The sequence below is a fragment of the Podarcis cretensis genome (assembly GCF_951804945.1).
Source record: "Podarcis cretensis genome assembly, chromosome: 8".
In the NCBI taxonomy this organism is placed as follows: Eukaryota; Metazoa; Chordata; class Lepidosauria; order Squamata; family Lacertidae; genus Podarcis; species Podarcis cretensis.
Window position 1 is genome coordinate 26,027,782 of NC_137177.1, and position 16,603 is coordinate 26,044,384.

Here is a 16,603-nt window from a genome sequence, read left to right on the forward strand (position 1 = left end):
GTCAATGGAGCACTGCTCCAACTTCAATATGCCCCCTTCTGCCTGCCTTCTTATTTACAACCAGCCCAGGGTGGGGTGGCAGCACGGCCTGTTAGCTTCCTCCTCAGCCTAAGTGTCACCCTTGGAGAAATCAGCATGGAGGAGGGGGGCGGGGACTAGAATCAGTTGGCTCTGCCCGTCATTGGCTCTGGCCCTACCTACCACCCTGTCAGTTCCAAAGGGCACCAGCCAATACCGCAACAATGTGAGTTGTAGTGCAAGGGATGGTCTCTGCATGAAAAGAGCATTTGGAAGCCTCTGATCTTTGACCGCCCTGCGACTTTGATGGCCTCTGGTGGCCACAGGAACTAGATTTTATTGGGTGTGGGGGGGTAAGAAAGTGCAGGGAGGGGTGCAAATGCAATCAGATGTATTTAACAGAATCCAGGGAGCCTCTGGAGCTTCAGCCCCATTCCACCCCAACCCTCAGTGCTGCACATTAGGAGCCAGGAAGAAGCATTGTTGGAAGGGATCCCAAAGGTCATCCAACCCCCTGTGATGCAAAGAGTTTTATTGTTGCCTGTGCACATTCTTATTGGTGTTTTGCATTTTCTTCCTTGTTTCTCTGTCCCCCAGCCACCAAGCTCTGAGGACAGCAGGCGCAAGCCGCCACAAGGCTCTGAGGACAGCAGCAGCAAGCCTCAGGATAGCTTGGTAAGAATGTAAAGCCAAACACTGTAAGATGAAACAACATTGGTCAGCAATCCCCTATGCAGCCTTTCACAGTGGATGCACATCTCTCTTGTCAAATTTAGCAAAGGAGAAAGATGGGAGATAGAATAATTTTTTTTTAAAAAAAGTACAGGGAAAAGTATAATAACAACACCCACAGTCAGCTCGCATTGAGAATGCAGTAGCGACCAGTACTTCCAGCTAAAATTGGACATAAAAATTGTTATAAGCCTTCCAGATTTCCAGAGAGGAACCCACGTGAAATTGGTGTGTACAAAAATATATTCAAATGTAGCAAGGGCAGTGAGGTCCTCAGGCCATTGCCTAATGGATGGTGGGCATTTATCCTTCCAGGCTCAAAATTTAAGTCTCCTGGCAACCACAAGACCTCACCACATTCACTTTTGCTGTCTTGCTGTTTATCCTCACACAACAGGAATATAGTTAAAAAGAACACGGTCATCCTCCAAATGTCAAAGGTTTGGCCAGTGTAAGATTTATATGGACAATAGCTTCAGACCAAAAATAATATATCACTCGACATGCCTTGATGAGGCCTTGTCAGCGCTGAACTTCCAGCACCTCTCTGCCCAAGAAAGTGCCTTCCTATACAAATGTTGTGAAGTCCAAGCGACCAGAAAGAACCATTTTTGCCTGTTCAGTCTCTGTTTCATATCTAGAGAAGCCACGAAGCTCACCAGGTGACTTCCAGGCCATTGCTGTATCTCAGCCTAAGCTGCCTCACAGGGGTCTTGTGGGGATAACCTGAAAATTCAGAGAGCCACGAACACCACCTATAGCTTCTTGGATGAAAAGTGGGATATCAACGTAACAATAATTAAATATAATTATAATCAATCAACCCATGCCACTCGTCCCCAATTCAGAATGGGACCACAGCAGAACGCAAAGGGTTAAAAATGTCCAGAAATATAATTTTAGTTTTTATACTGGCAGCATCTCAGAATTCTGTTTTTTGTTTTTTGTTTTTTAATTATGGGATTATTGTTGCCATTTGTAGGCGTTTGTTTTTCATGCTGATACTGTATTATTTAATTTTGTGCTCTATTTTATTTTTTAAACTGAATTGGACATAGAATCATAGAATTCTAGAGTTGAAAGGCATAATGAGGGTCATCTAGTCCAAACCTCTGCAATGCAGGAATCTTTTGCTCAACAAGGGGCTCGAACCTGCCTCTCTCAGATTAAGAGGACTACCTTGACTCTGCGATATTGTGGGGAAGGTACAGGGGAGTACCATACGCCCAGAGAACCTGTCATTGTGCTATCGGTGTGGTTGAGTCCACCGAACACATTCTCTTGACTTGCCCTTCTTATGCAGAGCTTAGACAAAACTTTATAGACCCACTCCTATGTCAACTTAGCTTCCTACCCGGAGAAAACCAGGTTTTATACTTGCTGAATAATGTCACTAGAGCTATACCTTTCTTGGTAGCCAAATTTCTTTTTTTAGCCTTTAAGCGTCACAAGACCATAATTGATTGTATTGACATGGGGCTATCTGTTTAGCCCTTTTAGTGTTGGCTAGGCTCTAAAATCTTCTTGGATGTTTTAACTGTGTTTTGACAAATGTATTTGTATTCTTTTCTCTGACTGACGGTCGAATAAAAAGGTTGATTGATTGATTGATTGATTAAGAGGACTAAGTTAGTACGTGACCAATAAATGTAAATAATAGATCCATTTTTAAAATGAAAGCCCCACCACCACATGGCCTGGGGTCCAGCTGGTGGGGAGGAGGAACATCTACAATTCTACATTGTTTGTGACTAGTGTTAAGCTTTCTACTCAACTGGCAAGGTCAGGGAGCTGTCCAGTGAGCCACTGATCAATAGGTTTCAGATAGCAATGGAGCTGTCCAGCACAGCAAGATAAGATGCTGCATTAGCAGTGGTTAGACCCCCAACTAAGCAGCCCTACAGCTAGCTCTGCTGTTCCATCCCTAGTCTTGTGGCCAGAATGAGAAAAGGCTGCCTAAATCCATCTGACATCAGGACCCATTAAAAGCAGAGGAGAGCAGGAATATCTGAGATAAACTAAGGTTACCAGATTTCTCTCCCCCCCCCCCAATGAATCTAGGGACACTTTTCAACTTCAATAGGAATGATAGGATTTTGTCAGGGGACTGATTTGTAAATCCAGGTACTGTCCCCGGGAAACGGGGACGTCTGGTAACCATAAGATGAATGCTTTGACCCATGGACACTTTCCCAGTCGTATAGGGAAGTCCAAAGGGTGCCTCCTTGCTTCGGAGAGGCATTCACTGGCTTAAAGAAGGACTGGGGGACCTGTGCTTCTCCAGATGTTGTTGGACTCCAACTCCCATCAGCCCCAGCAAGCATGGGCAGTGGTGAGGCATGATGGGAGTTATAGTCCAGCATCTGGATGGCCACATCCCTGGCTTAAGTATGGAGGTGTAGATTGGAGGCAGGGCAGTGGGTTCCTGATAAAGCTATCCTAGGCATGTCTCCTCAGAAATCAGTCCTATTGAGTTCAGTGGGGTTGGAAACCTGTGGCCTTCCATTGGAAAACAGGAAGAACAGTGGTAACTGCCTTATACTGTCAGGCCAATGGTTCATCTAGCTAGCTCATTATAGCTGACACTGACTGGCAGTCGCTCTTCAGGGTTTCACATGGGGAACTGTCCCAAGTCTACCTCGAGATGATGAGGATCGAACCCAGAACTTTCTGCATGCAAGGCAGATGTTCTACCACAGAGCCACAACCCTTCCTCTATTATCCCCCAAATGCTCTTGGACTCCCGTTCCATCAGCCTCAGCCAAAACATCCAATGGTCAAGGATGATAGGCGCTGTAGTCCATCAACAATTGGAAGGCCACACTTTCCTGTCCCTGCAGCAGAGGAATACAACCAGAAGAAGCTGTTTCTCATACTTTTAGGGCAAGGCAGGTTCTAGGATCCAACAAGAGCTGTGCGGGGGAGGGGGGATGTCCCTGGATAAAACAAGGACACAAATACCAATTGCTATATTTGACAGAACACAAGAAGCCTCTGTAGCTTCAGCTGAGCATGAAGAGACGGAAATGGTTTCATTCATTCATATAGCTCAATAACACACTTAATTAAAGCTAAAGAGAAAAGCGATGCAATTACCATACATGAAAACACACACACACACAAAGACACAAATTTGGGTTATTGCATTCACTATTCCTGGGAATGATACTAAGTGTTGATATTGGATATTTTTGTGTTGTGAATGGCCCTGGGATCTACGGATGAAGGGTGGTATACAAATTTAAGAAATAATAATACGAAATAATGTTGGAGGGTAGCAAGGTGTCCTTCGGAAAATAAAGATTTGCTTTGGTTATAGATATCAGGAAGTCGCTGTCAAGCTCTTATGATATTCTGACTTAAAACTGAAAAGTTACTAAGAATTGCAAATAGTAGAGCACCTCACAGCAGGCATTTGAACATTGTTAGCACCATTTATATACAGGCATTCCCAACTTATATGCATTCAACTTGTGCACATTCAGCTTTATGCACCTGGGGAGGGGGGAGGGGGGCAGGACAGGGATGGGCATCCAGGAAATTTGTTTTTTCAATCCCACCTGCTGTTGAACCCAGTGGAGTTTTGACTATACACAGTTTCACATATACCTGAGAACATAGCCCTTGCAAAAGTGGGCAGATTGTATTATGATAATTTTTACAGTGCAATTGAAAATGAATCTCTTGCTGTTTGTCTTTTAGTATCCCTTAATTTCAGTTGATTTTTCAGCAATAGCTACAGACCAGAATTGACAAAGCCACACAAATCCTTATTTATCCCTTTAAAATATTTGTTTTCTTACTATAACCATCCTGACAGAGTTAATAATGAATATAAAACCAATGCTTTATCCAAACTGTGTTCATTTGGCTCATCCTATATCCCCAGTAATGCTAACAATGGGTTTGGTATCAATTCTTGTTTGTTGTTAATTTCCATGAACACCACCTCCTAAAAAGAAAGGGTTTCACATATTCTGCCCCCCCCATTTAACCTTTTCTTCTTTACTTCTTCACACCATAGGCTGTCAGGCCAGGATACAGGGCTCGCAGGCGTCGGGAAAGCATAGTAAGACTTGATAGACATATGTATTTCAGATGTATATTTTTATATTTACAAAATTATTTTTATGTTATTTATATTGCTGCACACCATGATGTTATATTGTATGAATTGGCAGTATATAAATTATTTTATAAATAAATTCCCTGCAGGGTTGCTGTGCGAATTGTCTGTTAAAGAAAGAATGAAACAAACAAAAACAGAGTCCTGTGCCACTTTAAAGATTAATGAATTAGGCATAAGCTTTCATGGACTGAAGTCCACTTCATCAGATGTTCTCTGCTGGCAGATATATATATATATATATATATATATATATATATATATATATATGTTGGGAGGGTGGGGTAAAGAGAAAGAAAAAGGTTAACAGTGGATTCAAACGGCAGTAGAATGTAGAAAGTACAATTGAAAGCTTAATCTTCTGCAAAATAAGCACTGTGATCAATTGGTGATACAGTTATCCTAGCATTGGAAGGACAATAAAAATAGTACTGGGAGTGGAAACCATGGTCTATATTGATGCCCAGATGAATATAATCAAACTGTATTTGCAACTCATGCTGGAGTCCGCCCTTGGAAATAGCTCTGTAGGTGAATGGCAGCAGTTTTATTCTTAGTCATATTTTGTCTTCTTCTTCTTCTTCGTTTCTTCACCACCACCATCCCCAGCTGGGAGTAATGACAACAGGATAGACTTTCTGGTGCACCTGGGGGCAAGATGATGGTTTTGGGGGGGTGGCATGCCAGGCCTGTAGCGCACCTGGGGTTGTGTCCAATGTTAGTCCTACTCAGAGCAGAGCCACTACTAACACAAAGAACACGGCTAACTTTGGTCCGATAGATAGATAGGTAGGTAGGTCTATTCTGTATGGAACTTCACTGGATACGACTCTCAGGCCTGATCTCCAATAGCTGGGGAAGCAGCTACTGCTGCTGTCCCCAGCTTCTGCATCCTGTAGTGGTTGCCTCAGTCACTTTGCCTAACAGTAGGGCTGGCCCCAGTTGTAACCCTGCTGTGAAAAAGGCAAATTCCATACTGGGGATCTTTAGCAGAGGAACTGAGAATAGAACTGCTGGCATCATAATGCCATTGTACAAATCTGTGGTGCAAACATATTTGGAATACTGTGTACAGTTCCGGTCACCTTACCTCAAAAAGGATATTGTAGAGTTACAGAGATGGAAAAGCTTCAGAAAAAGGAAGCCCAAAGGATCAACTCCCCTATGGAGAAAGGTTGCCATGTTTGGGACTTTTGCTTTAGAGAAAAGGCCAATAATAATAATATACTTTTTGTACCCTACCCACATCTGACTGGGTTTCCCCAGCCACTCTGGTTGGCTTTCTAACAGAGCATAACAAAAGCACAACAAAGCAAAACACTACACCTTAAAAGAGGCGACATGATAGAATTTTTTTAATAATTAGGCACGGCATAGAGAAGGTAGATAGAGAAAAGTTGTTCTCCCTCTCTCATGATGCTAGAACTCACTGACACCCAGGGAGGCTGAATGTAGGAAGATTCAGCACTTTCATGCAGTGCATCGTTCAATTATGGAACATGCTCCTGCAAGAGGCAGTGATGGCAACCCGCCTGGGTGGCTTCAAAAGAGGGATAGGCAAATTCATGAAGGCTGTCAATGGCTACAAGCCATGTTGGCTATGTTTCTGAATACCAGTTGCTGGAGACAGTGGCCTTGTGTTTGTGGGTTTCCCATGGGCACCTGGGCAGCTGCTAGGAAATGAGGAGGCTGGAATAAATGGGCCAATGGCCTGATCCAGCAGGCTCTTCTTACTTTCTTGCTTTTTCCTTCAGGGGACTTTCTGAAGACTCTTGATCATTTTGGTTGCCCTTTTCTGCATCCTTTACGGTATCCTTTTTGAGGCCTTTTTTAGAGATCTATGAGCCTGGGCACGCACCCCAGGTTATTAAAAGTTTCCAAACTAACCACACATTTCATTTTAATACCAGAAACCCCCTGAAAAACCAGAAGAGTGAGGAGAGACAAATGCACAATCAGGACTACAGAGACTTGCATATCATGGGAAAACAGCATCCAAGCAGAGAATGCAAAAAGCAGGAGTCAAGTGGAGGGAGAGGCTTCTGAGTGGAGGCTGCATCTGAAGAAGTGTCAAAAGGGGAAGGGAAGAACAGCTTCAGCACTCATCACCCAGAGAAGGAGCTATCAGCATACGTACCAACCTCCAGTGATATCCCTACTGCTAGAGCATCATTCCTTGGACGTGGGCCACAAAGGAACTTCTCTTTGTATATATATATGATCCTCAGTGTGTTCACACTTTGCTTCAAATTTCCGGCCCTTTCCATGTTGGCATTGAGCAGGAATTATGCCCAGGTAGTGCCAATTTGGAGGACACGCCCCTGGCAGCAGCCCAGATCATGGCATAGCATTGGGTTGCTTGAATTGTGGACAAGTCCAAGAACAACATACACAGCTTGGCTCTGGCCCATCAAGAAAGAACCCAGGACACGTTCCTTAGCCAGGTTCTGGGTCATCTTTTCTGCTACATACAGAGATGCTAGCGGGTCTTTTCAGTAAGACCTTTTGATTCCAAGCTCTTCTCTTCCAAAGCCTCAAGATGTTTGTTATGCTCTCGGCCCTGCATTTTCCAATGCCACCTAGGATCGCGTCACACGCAGAGGAATAAGGAAAGCTCACTTGCTGCTTTGCATTCTCTGGATTTGGGGATGCCGCCTAGTTCAGTTGCCCTTTAAAATGAACTTTGCCCCAAAGAACTTTGTGAACGTCACAAAATAGATGGGGGTGGGAATAGATGCAGTATGTTAATCAACTTTCAGAATTGTGCTGGCTTCAGAGTCGCAATAGAACAATAAAATACTGAATTGAGTGTTAGAGCCCTTATGTTTATGAAAAATTGCTGCTTATACACCAGTGTGTGTGACTGGATCCTGGCCTGTATATTTCGAATGGAGGTATTATAATAAGTTTTTTAATTGTACAGTAAACTATCACAGGATAACATGTTATGCAGAGTGGTATACAAATACTCCGAATACGATTTCTACTACTACTACTACTGCTACTACTAATTAAAACAGAGTTTCCCAAACTTTGGCTCTTCTGGATCCTCCAGAAAACCTATTTATTGAGCATTCATGGCAGAACATTTTCCCCCTACTTACTGTAAAAGGGAACTAGCAGAACTTCAGCCAGGCAACATTACAGTAGCAAAAATAAGCAGAAACTAGAATGAGAGCAAAGGTTAATTTCTTGCCTGCTGGTCTGCAGAGCAATTAAAGAGGTACAGTCTTAAAGACATGCATAGACATGAAAAGAGGAAAACGGCACCTTTGAAGTCCACAGTGCAAAGAGCAGCTTTGAGGGAGGGCTTTTTGGCAGGAGGAGTGGGGGGGGGGGGAGTTAAGTTCCCTTTCTCTGCCTGCTGTGATTCCGATATTGCTCAGCACCTCCCCTTTCCAACAGCTGCTATTTGCATTTTGAAAGGGGGGGGGGAGACCTTGCACATTACATGCAAAAAGAGATATTCACCTCCTGTCTAGTATGGCCCTCAGTGTCCCTTGTGGAAAGTCCTTATTCAGAGCAGCACAAAGAATAGGGAACATGATTGTTGCAACCAGCAGAGGGCAGTGATGCCATTTGAGACTTGCTTACAAGCAGTCCAGGGGGTGGCAGTGCCTGTCAGCATCCTCAGTCTCCGGTGTTTGGTTGGCATCTGCTCGAGAGACAACGGAAGAGTGTTGTCCTGGTATATCTTAGCAGGGAGGAGGATGGGGACCAAACTGGACTTTGTTTGCTCTGCCCATGAGGGGCTCTGCATCCAGCTATGGTGGTCTTCCAACCAGCCAGCCACCACCACCACTTGGCATTCAGGAGTGCAGCTGCAGAGATGGATAACCTGGGGCCTGCCAGATGTTGATGGACTCCAACTCCCATCATCCCTGGACCTTGACTGATGGCCACGCTGGCTGGCACTGATGGGAGTTGGAGTCCACCAACATCTGGAGGGCTGCACGTTCCCCACCGGGCTTTGGGAGTCCACCCACTCAACTTTCCTCAAAATGAGACGCATTGTGGCGTAAATGTATCAGGATAGATCAACCACAAAGTCAAACCCCACTTCCCCATATTGACAAATGGAAGATGAGTCCCTATAGATGAGCTTCAAGAGGGGCAGGGGCTCACATCAGAAGTGGGATGTGAAGGGGGCAACATAGGCAGCTGCCTGATAATGAGACAGACCACTGGGCCCTGGCTTAGTAGTCTATACACGGGCTGGCAGCAGCTGTCCGGTATTTCAGGCAGGGGTACCCTGGAGATGGCAGGGATTGATCCTGCGACCTTTTGCACGCATAGCAAATGAGCTATGGGAGGAACATCGATAACCCTGCTTTCCAAGCCCGTTTATGAGCGTGCACACCCTCGCCATTGGCCTCTTCTTTGTTCATAGACCACCGGGCGGTCCAGCGCGCCTCTCTTCCCCGGTCACCTTGCGGGTTTCGAGGGGCTCGCGGGGGAAGCGGGTAGACGGAAAGCCTGCCTCCCTAATTCGCAACAGGTAAGATGCGCCTGCCTCCCAGGGAGCCCGGCACCGGGGATCGCCACTGCCGAAGCCTCCGCCGGCCGCTTTAAGCGAGAGCAAGCAAGGCGTGCAAAGGGAGACCATCCCAGGGTCAATATTTGCATAGCCACGCCCACGCGCCGTGAAGGGCGGGGGGAGCCGGAGCCGGCGGCTGGCTGGAGCCTGGCGGGGAGCGCGGGCCGCCACGCGCTTCCCCTTTAAGAGCAGAACCTCCGGTCTCGCCCCTCGCCTGGCAAAATGTATCAAATCCGGTGGGCGGGGACGGGCTGGCGCGGCGCGGGCCAATGGGAGCGCGGGGTTTTCCGCGGGAGATCCGAATTTCGCGGCACGTAGTTTGGCGCTTAAAAAAAAAAAAGCGAGAGAAGGAGGAACGGAAAGAGAAAGGGCTGGGCAGCCATCGGGTGCGCTCTTGCCCCAATCCAGATCCATCCTTGCCCCAGGCGGCCCTGGCAGCGGCCCGGAACCTGGCAGCGGCCCAGCCGGGAGCCCCAAGGAGCCGAGGGGGCCAGCATTGCAAGTCGGAGGCAGCTCCATGAAAGGCGCCGGGGCCGCGAAAGGATCCAGGGCCCGGACTGGCTGCTTGAGCCCGGCCAGGATGCTTCTGCCGAGCCCCTCCGCCGGCCCTGGGATCTAGGCACGGGGAGCCGGAGCGGGGGGCAGCCGGGGAGAGAAATCTTCCGGCTGGTGTTTTGCAGAAAGAAAGAAAGAGCAGAAAGAAAAAGCACCCGAGCTTTTGTTCCCCCGATTCTCCGGCTGCGATTTTTTCGCCCAGCCACAAAAGCTGCTTTCTTTGCTGGGGGAGGGGATGTGCAAAGCTGATCTGTAACCTTGCAAAGTCTCTCCAGAAATCCTTTATTTTATGTTTTTGGAAAGAGGGCTAGTGCAAAGTTGGTGTGTCTTTTTTTTTATTCTCCGCGCTAAGCGTGCATCATTTATTTATTTATTTTTGAAGCGGAGAGCTGGGGTCATTCATCGGTTTGGAGGAGGAGGAAGTGTGTGGGGGGGAAGCCTGCTTGGCCGCCCTATGGCTAGCTCCCCTAGCAAAGAAAGGCTCTGGAAACAGACTTTGATGAAAAGAGAGAAATTGGGGTCTGCATGAGCTATTCCTCCAATACCAAAAGCCAATATTGCAAGCTGTTTCTTCCAGGTTTTTTTTTCTTGGAAGGATGAATTTGTGATACTTTTTTTATGTTGCATTGGGGCTTGACCCCTGGGGAGCAAGCCAATGGCAGTTTTTTAAATGGCTAAGAGTACATTTTCCAAGTTACCTCTCAGGATCTCTCAAAATAAGAACAGTTATTGCCACCATCACTTGTTTTTGAAGCTCTGCTTGTTCCTTTGTGGCCTTGTGGAGAAGGCTCAGCCATGTTGAGAATCCCCAAAGTTGGGCCTCCTGCCCCTGGACGGGCCCCCTCTGCTCTTGGACCCCCCCAGCAGCAAAAGAAAGTCATGCCTGTGATCACCTCTGCAGAACTGGTGGTCTCCAACCTCAGCAGCCCCCAGATGCGAGCTCTCCCAGCTACCTATTTCACTCAGGTGTACCCTCAGACTGCTGTGGTTGCCCCATTGCCTAGGGGCAGCTGCCTTTATGCCACCCCCCATGGACCCGAGATCAAAACCATGCGATCCGCTTCCACTGGAAAACTGCCGGTAATACCGCTTTCCTTTTTCTCTTACTTTTCCTTTCTGTTTCTTTACCAGCGCGTTGGCTTCTGACACCACTGTTGCACCTTTATATGGATGCAACAATGTGGGTAGGGTTGAGGGGCTGGTGGTTGGCACTGGGTTGCACCTGGCTGTGCAAACCCAAGGAACAAGGTGTACTTCTGCCAGTAGCTCCAAAGCCAAGGCTACCTTATGAAAACCTCGATGGCTGGGTGGGCTTTGTGGGGTTGTGCTGTATGGGGGTGTGCAGATGGAGGTGTCCTTTGAGCTTATGCCCAAAGATTCGTGAATCTCAATACAGTACATTGTGGCTCATGCCATTTCTTAACTTCCCTGTACTTTGCCCTACAACACTTCTCCTTTTTGTTATTGCAGAAATCCTAACGCTGCTACGTCATGCAAAATGCCATCTGTGACACTAAAAAGAAAGGGGAAGCATCTTTAAAAACAAGATGCTAAGGAGAAGAATTTCATGTTGCAAAATTCCTCTCCTGCCTTGACATGGCAGTTTGATACATTTCATCACTATTTCAGCCGAGTTGAGCCAGGCCTCAGTGAATCAGTTCCAGCAGCCTTAATCTTTCCCCCCTTTGATCAAAGCCTTGTCTCTTCCGCCACTCACTCTCTGGAAGAGTTCTGATTTTGACAGAGCTGATTCGATAGCCTCCTGTGCATGAATCTAAAGAACCATGCCTAGGTTTGATGCCTCCTCTGGCAAAGGAATCATAGTAAGCTGGACCATTGGCCCATCTAGCTTAGGACTGATTGGCAGGGGCATTTCCCAGCCCTACCTAGATATGCCAGGAACGTGGGACCTTCTCCATACAAGGCAGATGCTCTCCACCAAGCTGCTCCCCAAAGGGGAAAAACAGTTATAAGGAATTAAGGAATAGCCCAAAGGCCCACCTAGTCCAGCATCTTCTTTTCACAGTGGTCAACCAGGTGTCTTTGGGAAGCACGCAAGCAGGAACTGAGCGCCACATCTCTACTTTCTTCCCTTCCGATTCTCAGCAGCTGGTATTAAGAGGTGTGCTACCTCTGGCATTGGAGGCAGTGCGCAATCATTGTCACCATTTAAATAGGGGATGTTCAACCGTGCAGGAGTCTTGCGCTTGGCGCAGTGAACGATGAGGATGTTCTTTCAGAAAAAAATAGTTGTTGTTTCAGTGCGTTTTTGTGAGCTGGGGGTTGTGCCCTCTGGCCAAGTTTTTCCGCACTTCTGGTGTGCGCTGCTTTTGTGTGGGTGTGAATTGAAACCGGAAGCACTCTGGTCCCAAGACAGGGCTGGGCGGAAGCACCCAGCATTGCCAGATGGATCCTGAGGACCTACGGGTGCTTAAGCTGGGCTGTTTCCCTTGTCTTTGCTTTTCCAAGGGATCTGGGAGTTGGGTCTAGCAGAATTAATCTGAACCTTGAGAAGCTTGTAGAGCAGAAAGAGGAAGTGGGGGAAAGTGTTGCACTTCCAGCTTCCTGCTTCAGCTCTACTTTCTGGTCAAGAGAGAAAAAGGTAAGCAGCCTCTGCCCGATGACTGAGAGGGCAGTGGGATGAGGGCCTCAGAGAGTTCATGGGCGCCATGGAAAAAACTCAAGGGGGACATTGCACCCATGAGCACTGCATTGGCAACCGCTGCTGTAAGAGCAGGTGGGTTAATCCAGGTGAGCAAAGCATTCATCTTAGAAAGAGAACACCCACCCAGATCAACCTCTTGGCCTTTGCATGGTAGATCTAATTGCAATCATCCTGAAAGTGGTTGCTGTGAGAGCTGATGTAGTGTTGTGGCGTTGACTTGGGTTCATGGGCCCCAGTTACAGTCTTGTCTCTGCCATGAGTTCAGTAGGTGAACATATGAGCTTTGCTGTGTTGGGTTAAAGCAGCTTTGGCCAGCCTGGTGCCCTCCAGATGTTTTGGACTACAAGTGCCATCAGCTCTGACCGTTGGCTGTGGAGCTGATGGAAATTGCAATAGAAAAAGCCTGGAGGACACCAGGTTGGACTAAGAGATGGCTTCATGGGTCATGGTGTTCCTTAACTCCTTCAGTTCATCACTAGCCATTTCCCACAACACACAATGAAAAGAATAAGACTAGCTCTGCCGGCTCAAACCAAAGGCCCATTCAGTCCAACATTTTGTTCTTCACAGCAGTCAGCCTATGAGAAGCCTACATGCAAGGCACGAGGGCATGAGTGCCACTGTTGTTCTCCAACTGGTATTCAGAAGCAACGTTCTTCCAATTCTTGAAGCAACATAGAGCCATTGGGACTAGTATCCACTGATGGCCTCATCCTTCATGAAATTGTCTGGCTTTCTTTTCTAAATGGGAATCGGTCACACATCTTGTGATAGCAAATTGCGTTGCATAACTTCAAAGAAGTACTTCCCACCGGCGAGCTTCATTGGATGAGCCCAAGTTCTAGCCAGTATTATTCCCATTTGGAATATGGAAGATAATAGTAGCGGCTTGCTTAAAAGCAGCAGTGGAGGCACTGTGCCCCTCCAGATATTGCTGAACTACAGCTCCCATCATCCCTGGCTATGCTTGGTGGGGATGATGGGAATTGTAGTTCAGTAACAACTGGAGGGCCATAGGTTCCTCACACCTGCTTTAAAGGGCCACTGTAAGGATTTACAACCAGATGGTGTATGTGAAGTTCTCATGCCTTGATTAAGTATTGTTATTAATCCCTGCATGACAGCGCTGTCTGGGCCTGTACATTATGTGGGATGGATGAGCCACAGGGTGGGGCATAGCGTGGAGTGATACCCTACATGATGGTTGATAAGGCAAAGGTGTAGAAATGCTCGTCGTTCTGATTTAACCAGTGCTGTTGTTAGTAATTGTATTACCTGTGTTTTCAGGTAGAACTATAACCCCCTGCGTTCCTGCTAGGGACTTGGGGGCGGAAGGGAGCACCAAAACTATTCCTGTACCATTAGTGGTACTTGGCTGGGTCATATACTAGAAGCAAACTGGACGTCTCCATTGGTGGCGCTTCCACACACCTTTCTGTACCTGCCAATCTACAACCTTACACATGTTTACTCAGAAGTGCATCCTGCTGTGTCTGAGGAGACATATTCCCTAGTAAGTGTGTTTTAGGAGTGCATTCCAGTGCCCTCTGAATCTCAGGCTGCTGCTCTAAAGCACATTATCTTGTAACACCCCCAATAATTTGTGTGTGTTCTGAGAATATAAGAAGGACCTTGCTGGTTCAGACCAAAGGCCCATCTGTTCCAGCATCCTGTTCTTGCAGTGGCCTGTGGGAAGTCCAAAAGTAGATTTACCTTAGCAGCATGTGTGGCACTTGATCATCCAGTCCCATGGTGAGTTTGCAGCCAGCTATTGAAAACCTGTCTTTCTAGGAACCTCTTGGTCCCAGGTTGGACTTAGTTGTCTGGTAAGATTCTGATGCTATAAATCATATGCCCCTGAACACCTGTTGTTTGAGAGCACAAATGGGAGAGTGTTGCTGTGCTGGCCTCTACTCAATAATGCACACCGAGTGGCAGTGGCTCTCCAGGGTCTCTAGGACTGAACTGGAGATATTTTGTGTGCACTGCAGAGCATGAGTTCTACCACAAAGCTGTAGCCTCTGGCCCAAAGGGAAATTGAGTTGCAACCGAGGTGAGCGGCAAGGCAGAGGAACCTTAAGGGCTTCGGTACCTCTAAGCATCGCATGGAAAAGGGCATTTTGTCAGACATAGCAGCTATCCTCATTGCAGTGCTGTGATGCTTATCCCTGGAACATAGGAAGTTGCTTCATATTGAGTCAGATCGCTGACCCGTCAGTATTGTCCAACAGAAACTTCTCAGGGGTTCTTCCATGGATTTAACCAAGTTTTCCCCATCACCTCCTGCCTGTTCATTAGAACTGAAAATGCCTCGGAGTGAACCTGTGGCCTTCTGCATCCAAGGCATTGCTCTAACACTGAGCTATGCCTTCTCTCATTCCTACCACAGAGCTGTGGCTCTTGTCCCTGCTCTGACATCCCTTGTGCTGCTGTATCTGGAAAGACCAGAAAACTCAACTGGGCTTGTCTGGTAGTTCTCTGCCTCTGGGGTGGAGGTGATGTTGATGTTTCTGCTTGGGGCTATGTCTGCTCCCAGGGAATTTGCAAATTGCACTCCTTCCCTATAGTGCTATGGGGAGGACAGGAGGGCCATAGCTCATTGGTAGAGCACATGACTTGCTTACAGAAGGTCCTGGGTTCAGTTCCAGGCATGTCCAAGGAAGGCTGGGAAAGAGTCCCATCTGAAACTCTGGAGAGCTTCTATCAGTTAGTGGCTGGGTATGCACATCTTGCTAAGCCAAACTATAGCTTGCTGGGACCCTGCTAACTTGCGAAGTGGTGATCACAGCTGCCTTGCTCCTCTCCAGTACTTTTAGCTCAACATGCGGCACTTAAGCCAATGTTTGGCTCAGCATGTCGTCTCAACATGGAGTTGTGGTTAAGCTCCCTCCTCCTTAGACATGACCTGTAACCAGGAACAAACCTTGGCTGTAGATTGTGGTTAATCCCCCATTCAGAGGACACAATGAGCCAAACCTTGGTTTAGCTGCCATGCTGAGCTGCAAGGATCTGGGAATGAGCAAAGTGGGTGAAATTGCCTCCTTGGGAGCCAGCATGTTCGCGCTAAACCATGGTTCATCTTAGCATAATGTGTGAGTGCGGATGGTGTGTAGGTGGTGCAGAGTGTGGCAGACTGATGGGTTCAAGAATACCTTCCTCAATACAATCTTGCTCCGCTGTTTTGCAACTGTTGATGCTAGGCCTCCATTGCACGCTTGCTGAAAGCATTGACCAATGCTCCTAATTGGCAGAGAAGCCTGGAGTCATCACCCCCCCCAACTTTCCCCAAGTCCTGGGAACTATTCCAGCTTCTGCTGTAACCCTCTGTCCTCCCAAGGGCTGAATCGAATTTCAGATTTCTCTATCTCCCCTGCTGAGTGTTTGACGCCTCCTGACAGGTGTGGGCTTTGGGATGAACATCCCCTTGTGGGTCTGTAGCTCTCCCTCTCCCCTCCATACTTTCTAGTTCTTGGAATTCCTAATCTGGCTGAGCAACTAGGACCTTTGTGCTTAACAGGGGCCGAATGCCAGTTTCTCTAAACAGCCTCTGCCTTATGCTGGAATAATATCACCTGCTTTCTCTTTCCTGCTGTGCATCTGTGCCTTGCATTGCTCTCAGAGATGCTTTCCCTCCCCACCCCCAAAAGAGGGAAGGCACCATCTAAACCCCTCCCCTCTTTTGTTGCCCAGACTCCTTCTGAAGGAACGTCTCTGTCAGGGGCACCATGTCCCCCGTGTTATCTGCGCAGAACAGGAGCTCTGGTGAAATAGACCTCATAGCTCCTCTTGCATTCGAGGAACAAGATCTTTCCAAACTTAAGTCCTTTATTATTCTATCCTGACTTGCATAGGCATGTCGCTGCACCAATATAGCCTTTTACAGTTTGTCTGGTACTTGTTTATATGTGACCATAGGAATTCCATGCAGGTGAGTGAATGGATGATGGATAATGGACACAATGTGCCATCC

General features: G+C 47.2%; 2 protein-coding genes across 3 annotated transcripts in view; both read left to right on the forward strand.

Annotated features, from left to right (window-relative positions):
- The window catches only part of CATSPER4 (cation channel sperm associated 4), a 43,537-nt gene extending 35,845 nt beyond the window's left edge, over nucleotides 1–7,692 (forward strand). For both annotated transcript variants that reach the window (XM_079986112.1, XM_079986113.1), the window contains 3 exons: nucleotides 616–693; nucleotides 4,775–4,819; nucleotides 6,787–7,692. In XM_079986112.1, coding sequence (XP_079842238.1) covers nucleotides 616–693; nucleotides 4,775–4,819; nucleotides 6,787–6,813 — 150 coding nt within the window. In that variant the 3' untranslated portion in view covers nucleotides 6,814–7,692. The remainder of the gene's footprint in view (nucleotides 1–615; nucleotides 694–4,774; nucleotides 4,820–6,786) is intronic.
- Nucleotides 7,693–9,751: 2,059 nt separating this feature from the next.
- Nucleotides 9,752–16,603, forward strand: part of E2F2 (E2F transcription factor 2) — a 39,454-nt gene continuing 32,602 nt past the window's right edge. The window contains exon 1 of the mRNA XM_079986184.1: nucleotides 9,752–11,048. Within this exon, the coding sequence (XP_079842310.1) occupies nucleotides 10,764–11,048 (285 nt within the window). The 5' untranslated portion in view covers nucleotides 9,752–10,763. The remainder of the gene's footprint in view (nucleotides 11,049–16,603) is intronic.